The sequence below is a fragment of the Cibotium barometz genome, chromosome 47, assembly GCF_041138505.1.
Source record: "Cibotium barometz isolate CiBa-2024 chromosome 47, ASM4113850v1, whole genome shotgun sequence".
In the NCBI taxonomy this organism is placed as follows: domain Eukaryota; kingdom Viridiplantae; phylum Streptophyta; class Polypodiopsida; order Cyatheales; family Cibotiaceae; genus Cibotium; species Cibotium barometz.
The window spans coordinates 31,109,463-31,118,863 of NC_141092.1; the positions used below are offsets into that span (position 1 = coordinate 31,109,463).

General features: G+C 40.8%; 1 protein-coding gene across 1 annotated transcript; it reads right to left on the reverse strand.

Moving 5' to 3' along the window:
• Positions 1-5,773: 5,773 nt before the first annotated feature.
• On the reverse strand, positions 5,774-6,937 carry LOC147611583 (uncharacterized). Its single transcript, XM_086784926.1, has one exon. The coding sequence runs from the start codon at positions 6,935-6,937 to the stop codon at positions 5,774-5,776; it is 1,164 nt and encodes a 387-aa protein (XP_086641052.1).
• Between the last annotated feature and the right edge of the window lie 2,464 nt (positions 6,938-9,401).

Consider the following 9,401-nt stretch of genomic DNA (forward strand, 5'->3'; position numbering starts at 1 on the left):
TTAGAGTCTTAAGCTATGTCGATTGTTTTTTGGGCATAATGGTGTCCCCATGACTAATCACAAGACCTTCACTCAAAGGTAGGCATGTCTTCTCTAATCTCTTGCATATGTAACCATGTATCCAACCACTGCTCTCTTGCATATATCATGGTTGCTTCATACATGATCTATGAAGGGCCTCATAATGTGCTTGATGCATGTTTGATAATGTATATGCTTCTTGATACATGTTGTGCTTCTTGATATATGATTGATTATGCCCTCACAATGTGCTATGCAGAATATGTTGGTAATTAAGGTGGGTTTTAAAAAAGTTATTTAAGAGGGTTACATTATTTTATATATGCTCACAACTTTAATTTTGTATTAAGAATATCAATTATCTTTACATGTCTTGGTCTCATTGGTTCATTCAGTTAGAAACATTTGATTAACGAATTTTAGAAGCTTAACAGTATGAAGTTAAGTGACTTTTTATCTTCTTTGAATATCCATGAATTTTTTACTAGATAGCTTGATATAGGTCTCTATATATAACCATATGTAGTCCTATACGGCATATTATTGCATTCTCTTACACTTGTCCACATGATATATGACACCCCAAATTTATTAAATCTTAACTTTATGGCTTGCCTAAATAGTAGCTTGATCAAGGTTTGAATTTATTCAAACTATCCTTATGCATCAAGACTTTCCATAGTCATCTCATGTTCAAATATCTATAGCATGCTAATCCAAGGCTAGCGGATGCCTATCATTTTAAATTGAATGGTTATTTGCCTAGACACATTTATAATTTGATTTTTGTGTGTAAAGCAATGTCGATATTGATGTTACCACATGAATCTATTGCAGAATCTTTTAGTTTGCTTCCTTAGAGCATGACCAAAAGACTTACCCTTGCAGAATCTTTTAGTTTGCTTCCTTAGAGCATGACCAAAAGACTTACCCTTGCTAAAAGGATTTGAATTCTTGCACCTATTTTAGTATGCATAAATATTTTTAAATTTGGTTTCTTAACATGACCAAAAAAGACTTACCCTTGCTAAAAGGATTTGAATTCTTTCACCTACAACATCCAAGAGAAGACGTACTTCCCATACATGGACCAAGGATCAATTAAAAGTATGATGTTAGTAATCACATAACATGGGTTTTCTTGTTTCTTTATAACATATTAGTATTCAATTAATCAATTTCTCAAAGATTCATCACACTCACTACAAGAGGTATTTCACTAAAGACCTTGCTAGGCTTGTTTTACAATAATAACTTTGCGAGATATGTTACATTTCAAAGTAGTTTTATAGAACATAAGGTCCTTCCTCAAAATTTGTAAGTTGGAGATGTGTCATGTGATTATTCGATACAGATCAATCCACTTTCCCCACATACTTCCTCTTCATTTATTACATCATGTACTTGCAACAAACAGGTCCACATTAATCCTATGTTTTTCTTGTTTTGTGCATTTCCTTGATGGCAATATTGAGAGACTCATTGTTTGGAAGAGTAAAAATAGGTAGTATGATCTTTTGGGGGGGGTACACTACTAATAAGAAATCCTATGTATCACGTGCGATCAAGGGGTATTTAGAAAACCCCCTACTTATGAATTTTTCATGAATAAAATGATTCCTTTTTCTTTATAGACTTACGGGTCTTTTTTTTCAAATTTGTTTAAAGAAAACGTTATATGTAAATGTATTTCTTTAAATTTACCTTAAAATTTTGAATTAAAACCCCTTTTTTAAGCACATGCTCTACTTACATATTTTTGCAAGTGAACTCCTCAAGGTATGATCTTCTCCACAATCCACACCTTTTGATAGATGTATTCCATAAAACAAACATGCACAAGACACTTACTAGACGGAGAAGATGGCCACCAAGAGGAGTATCGTGCATGATAAAGGTAACTTATATGAATATTAATTATATTAAAACCTATATGAATATTAATTATATCAAATTATTTTAGCTAAACAAAACATTAATAACACCATGACGTCAGACGGACCCACCAAAGTTCTCACACTGTGAGTAGACGGAGAAGATGGCTGCCAAGAGGGGAGTCGGAGAGGACGCACACTAGGCGGGTGGCAGAGGGCGTTGATATGCACAGAGGGGAGTCGGAGAGGATGCACACCAGGCGGGTGTCAGAGGGCGTTGATATACACAAAAGGAAATCGGAGAGGACGCACACCACGTGGGTGGCGGAGGGCCTTGATCTGCAGACTAGGCGAGTGGCGGAGGGCATCAGAGAGGACACACTACCGGAGTGCAGTTGTTGCGTGCGGCCACCAACTGAAGGCGCTTAGGTGGTGTTGACAAGCTTGACGTGCATGCGGAATGTGACGAGTCCCAATAACCTTGCTACGGCATTATAGGAAGGCTTTATGACTTCTACCACCAACGTCATAGCTTCACGACTTCTACCACCACCACGATGCCTTCACGACTTCTACCACCAACTGCGCAGAGCAAGAAGCCCGAGACCCTCTCCCTCTCTCTATCGGGGGCAGCACCATGAAAAGTGGTGAAAACCCAGTGACGGAGAATACGCAGAGAGATATCAGCGCTGATGGAAACTTGAAACGCAAAGGCTGCTACTGTGGACTCTGGAGTGAGGAGTCGAATGCATAGGACTTCATTAAAAAGACTCTAATTTCTAATTTTCAGAGAAAAAAAAGCAAAAGTTCCATTGTCCGAACAATAAAAGTCAATAAAACTAATGCAAGCGAAATCAAGTAACGACTGCACGTTGGCGATGGATGACCATTGGGCAGTGGGCAATGGACACCATGAAAACCATTAACAAAGGCATATCTTTTAAAACTTGATATTAACTATTAATAGTAAATACATTAATTTTATGATTTAAATTTTATCCAAGATTTCAAAAGGTTGAAACTTAACAATTATTAATTTATTATTAACTAATTAGTAAGTTAGTAATTACTAATTTTTAATAACTATTACTAATTTACTAATTATTAATTAATATAAAAATATATAATTAGTATCGATTCAAAAATTGTAAGTATTATATCAACAATTTATCAAAACCTTCTAATTATAATTTTTTAAGTTACATCTCAATTTTAAAAGTTCACATTACACTAAACCCAAGTTTTCCGTGAACAGTGAGCATGGTATCATTGTATTGAACTAAGATAACTGCAGTGGGCATCACCTAGAAAGACTTTTTAACCATTGGTAAAAGATATACAAACCAAATTGGCTATAACACTACGGCCTATAACACGGTGTCATCGTATTGAACTGAGGTAGTACCAAAGTGTCCAATCTTCAGTGTGATCAATTATAGTATTGTTTCATGCTGTAAACGGTTTGGAGAAACGTCAAGACAAGCAAGACGAAACCAACCATGATGGAAATGAGCAACCAGGGCTTCTTGTCCCAGTAGGTATCATGGAACTCCGCTATCCACTTGTGCCATCTGCTCTTGCAGGCTTCATCGACTTCCTTGAATACCGTGACTACATCAGGATCATCGGGGGTAAGTGGCAGATCAGGCTTATCGGGGGTAAGTGGCAGATGTCTAGCTATTTTGTTCCCCATGGAAGCTAGCTCTGTAGAAATCCTATGTAGGTGTATTACTACATAATTATCATTGATTAACAATTAACATAGAAGGCTGGAGATACTCAGGTCGCCATCGCTGGTTGCACAGAGTTGAGACGCGTTCGTTGTATTGCTGAATCGTTATTGATTATTAATGAGAGAATACATTTATTTATAGTTATTGAGTTGTGCCTCTTCGTGTGTCCGTTCATTGCTCACATGCGTTCACACACATGAGGGCATTATAGCATTAATTCCTACACTCCCCCTTAATGCGAATGTCCGCATAAGGGTAAGTGAGAGCATGCTATGTGTCTAGTGATGTATGTATTGTGAATGCATGAGATATGCTATATTTTATTTACATCATGAGTGTTGATGTCAATGTTGATGAGACGAAGACAACTTTAGGTACTCCATTGGAAATAATGATGTCGGCTGATGCTTTACAGCCGCAACACTTTGATTCTCTTTGTGAGCTTGAACCATCCATTGAGCTCTCCCCCTCAAGCACATAAAGGGAATGAAATGTAGTTGCATTTGTACATGTCAAAAAGAAATTAATATATGAGTATGAGTTGAATTATCAAAAAAATATAGATGTGAAACGATGTTATTTACAAGTGTGTATGTACAATTAAGTTTAATTTGTCATCGCTCAGAGGCTGATTCGTTTTTAGCTTGTCGAAGATAATGTTTAATTTTGGCCTCATGGATGTTGTAGACACTCCAATGGGCTCAATTGCCTCTTTGGGCATAGTTGTTTCCCTCTTGGGGATTCGTAATTCCCTGTTTGGGTTGTTGTTTCATGCCTCTTTGGGCTCTTAGGATGGATGATTATATCACCCATGATTTTGTTTTAACTTCATACCTCGTGGGTGTGGCCAACAATCCGACGGGTGGATGCCTCTTTGGGCTTACTTTTCGGGACTTATTTGTTTGCCCGGGTCTTATATTAGTGTCCATTGTAGGACGAACCTCTTTGGGTCCTTTTACGGGTCACTGTCCATTGGTAGGTCTTTGCCCATTTGTGTTGTTTATTTGTGTTTGTTTGTTTCTTTTAATCATTATTATTATTATTATTATTTGAAAAGTTTTTATCATTTTTGTATAAAATGTCATGTGTGCACACAAATAGCCTGAAAGAGTAGGCATGTTTGCGCTCACGAATAGCCTAAATATTTAGGCATGTTCGTGATGTGAGTGAATTATAAAATAAAATAATTTTTAATTGTTTATAAACTAATGAGTGTATTTGTAAACTTTTAGTTTTTTTTTAATTTATAAAATGTATGAATTAATCAAATATGATACTCTAATTTTTTTTATTTGTTCTTTTAAAAATAAATTTGACGGACGATAGTCGGGGTAACAAGGCCGTCTTTACCTTGTGCCAATGTAGTTATGGAAGGATAAGCTAGAGGTGTTGCTAAAAGAGCTTGCGAGAAAAGGCAACAATTAGTGGTAGGGTGGCGACAACGCTCAGCCACCAGCATACAAGGGGCGACGCGGATCTACTGATGCCTGTTGATCAAGAGGCGAGGTGGCAATAGATGGTGCACAGAAAAACCTGAAAACGCATAGTAGGAGACAACCGCTAAGAGATAGAGTGCTGTTCAGCGACGTTGTTAAAGGGCACTAGAGGAGGTAGAGGTAAGGAGGGCTTTGGGAAAAAAAAAACGAGCCGCCTGTGTTGGGTGGCGTTGGGCTGAAGGTGGCGATGTATCTATTGGGCTCCAATGAGCAACGCTGGCAGAGTTGGTGGAGGTATCCAAAGCTATCCTTGGCAGCGTGTGTGTGCGCTCACAAGCGCTTTAGGGAAAAGAGAATCGATGAGGTTGCTGGAGGCGGAGGTTGTGCTGAGGCGTTTTTGTTGTGGTGGCGTGGACTGCGCTAGGAGAAGAAGCTTGGGAAGCATGCAGGATAGGGCCTCCACAGGCGCACCAGAAAGGTAGGCAGGATACCATGTAGAAATCCTATGTAGGTGTATTACTACATAATTATCATTGATTAACAATTAACATAGAAGGCTGGAGATACTCAGGTCGCCATCGCTGGTTGCACAGAGTTGAGACGCGTTCGTTGTATTGCTGAATCGTTATTGATTATTAATGAGAGAATACATTTATTTATAGTTATTGAGTTGTGCCTCTTCGTGTGTCCGTTCATTGCTCACATGCGTTCACACACATGCGGGCATTATAGCATTAATTCCTACAAGCTCTTTGAGGGTTCCTACTATTTTGTTCCCCATGGAAGCTAGCTCTTTGTGGCTTCCTAATTGGTTCTCAATCACTTCATGCTTTACTAGCAATTTCACATCCTCCTCTTCATCGATCGAATAGTCCATCATTTTTATGTAGGAGCTGATAGCCCGTTGGCAGGGGGAGCGAGAAGTCACCTCGTAAGCAGCGAGGTTGAGGAGGTACGATCCTGTAGCATCGTAGACGGTAATTTTCGGCAGAAGCAAGACACGATCCTGCCTTTGGAACTTGATCGGTGTATGGAAGTGACTGCCACCATCCTCAAGAGCTTTAAAACTGATCCCATACCTCTGGAGTTGTGACGCCGTTGGGAGTACTCGTGGTGCCTGTTTTTCAGTAGGCCTTTGGAAGAAGGCACCAACTTTAGAACGGATCCCACACCTCCGGAGTTGTGGTGCCTGTGTGAGCTCGATCAAACTACTGTCTGTAGTGGGCGGGACTGAACCATCAGGGAGGGCAGAACTAGCGGTCGATGTGTCAGAACTAGCAGTCAATGTGTCATAAATGAAGCCGATCATAGATTGTTGCAGCATTGCCTCTCGGGATATTTCACGTATGCAATCCTGACCACCAGTCGGACACAAGAAGGCGTTGGATGAAACAAGGGGATAAGAACCGTAAAGGACATAGGCTTGGGCGACACTCTTCAAAGTACATCGGATTCCTTTGGCTTTCTCTTCCGCTTGGGCTTCGTCTATTGCATACTCCAGGACAAAGAGGGGAAGTTGATACTCTAAAAGAAGTGCATCACGCAAAACTGTGGAGAATACGGCGTGAGGTTGGAATATTTCTGGGTTACAAGCGGCAGCTACGATGGTGAGGGCGTCCAGGGCAAGAAGGTGAGCAAGGGCTTCGGGCCCGAGGATGTCTCTTTCCCATGGCTCAGCATATAGATCTCTGATGTGGGAGTCCTTTTCTTTTATTTTGGCAACCAGACTCTGAAAGCTTTGGTCAGAAGTCAGCGCCTTGGCTGCTTGAAGCTTAAAGAGGTCACAAGGGGAAGGGGGCACACTGAGCTTGGCATGGTAAGGGCCGAACGTGAAGAATATAGGATCATACTCCTCTTTACTCGCCCGATACATATCAGGGGGCACCTTGAAGAACGGCTTGGCTTTCCCACTCTCATCCCCAGCTTGGGACTACTTCTCCTGCACAGCAGATACCCACTCACTCTCCATCTTCTTCTACAGAATGCGTCCAGACTCAATGGGCTTTGCTAGAGCGCGTCACAGGCTCCTGAGTCCTGATTTTCTAGTGACTTAGAAAAGCAGGTAGGTTCTATTTTTATGGCTACTAGCATTGAAGTGAATATGTGGCAACGGACAAGCTTTGAAAGAAGTGACCAGCTGGTCTGACGAGTTGATGGGCAGTTAGAACTTAGAAGCTACCATCGGCTACAGCGTAATTTGGCCATCGAACAGGTGGGGGTTCAGTTGCCCTTCTTTTTTTTTTTTCTTCAAAAAAGGCAGGTATATTTATGAAAGAGGGAGAATCCAAGATACATGGGCCACATGTCCATCATGCATTGGACATGTGGCAAGAGCACCTGGCCAACTCATGTAGTCGCATGTGACTACACGTGTTGGCACATGCGTAACAACCTCCTATTGGCTATCGATCTCGTCCACGCGAGCATTGGTGGTCAAATGCGGCTACTCCAATCTGCATGCATCCTTCTCTCTCGTTCGACCGACCTTGCAGTTAGCTCTACACCACCTTCTTGCTCGGCGCACAGAGAAATGGAGGGTGGCTAGGTAAGGTGTATCTCCTTGCTGTTGAGCAGTTAGCTGCCTTTCTGACTCCTCTAAACAGTTTTGCAGGGGAAGAAGGTGCGAAGCTAGCCCTGGACGGCTGCTATGGTTGGAAGAGACAACTTGCTTGCTGAAGTTAGATCCCTCCACTGGTCGTGGGAGCTTCCAGTTGATTTCGACGTCTTCATACCCGATGGTGGCGCCCAGGATAGGGTGATGGAGGCCTCTCCCCGTGGCTGGAAGCCTTCATCTTCCTTGTTCGGCTGTCTCTTTTGTTCTTCCTCCTTGCGGGTGACGCTCCAGGTTGACTTTTACAGAAAGGCATTTCTGCCTTGTTGGAATTCAGCAGCAGGCCTCTTTTTGATTCCTCTTAACTCCCTTTGCAGGAAGAAGTGCTACAGTCCTACTTAGCAGAGCCATCTAGCTCTGGTGAACCTTCGCTCTTTGGCCAGGGCCGTGTCCGACAGAGGGATAGAGGGCTTTTTACCTTTATTTTTCAGGACTATCCTGATCTGACATCCTTGCAGAAGACTCCAGCGAACCATCAGCGGGTGATCGAGGGCCCCTCTACAGCCTCACTACAAGACAATGCTGCCATACACGCGATAAATTACGAACGCGTGTATGGTCGCGCTTGTATTTGAATAGAATCGGGCGCGTGTATTTTAGCATTTAAGTTCGCGTGTATATTTGCATTTATAAACGCGTTTATATACACGCAATAATACACGCATAAATACACGATAATATTCACGGGGTAATACTCGCTATTATACACGGATAAATACACGCCACTATACACGGATTAATACACGCATGGCAGAGAAAAACTAAAAAAAACTGAATTCCTTAACAAAATTAAAAACTATTTTCCTTAAACCATCTCATAGTACATTACAGTATACATCATTACACAATCCCACTACATGCATTTACAACAATGAAATATATTCAAAAATAAATCATGCATATGAGATGATAGAAATGTCATCAATTTAGAACATACAGTGACGGATTGGTTAGGGTTCGATCTCATCTTCAATAAGATCCATCCTTGCCAAACGATCAACATCAATATCCATTTGATCAATTGGTAAGGCTACGATTAAATTTATTCCACTATCGATATTCTGTACTCCATTGATAATGGTATCGATGTCCTGATCATCCTCATCAACATCACCATCATCCTCAATGGTAGGGTCATTCTCATGATCATGAGAAATGGCATGCTCATCCTCATTATCACGATCATCTCTTATTTCTTGATCATCGATCACAACATCTTCAATGGCATGTTCGACGTCATCTTCATTGCGGCTTGTTACATCCTCCATATGCTCCATATCAGTGAATGTATTATACATCACTTTGGAACGTGGTGCAATAGGGATGACGTACCACCATTTGATGTCATGCACCATTGGTAGATAGATAACCTACTCAAATACACACAGTACAGTAATTAATTAGCATATCAAAAGTCAAGGGGTACGCGAGCTTAGATATATATGTACATGAAACACATTAGTAAAAAAATGCATACCTGCTCACATTGTTGTGGCAATACGAGCCTATCTTTCTTTGTTTGCCAGAACTTTGTAGAGTCAATAGTTACATATCCACTTGCATGGCGTTTTATCGTTGCATCAGGCCCTTTTTCTACCACGTTCATTTGCCATTTGACATCCAAAACATACACAAAGAAGCGACGAAAGTCAAGCCTAAATATGTCTTGGATTATGCCACAATAATCATCCATTTTTCCATTAGCTCCCTCAAAGCTACTAATGAC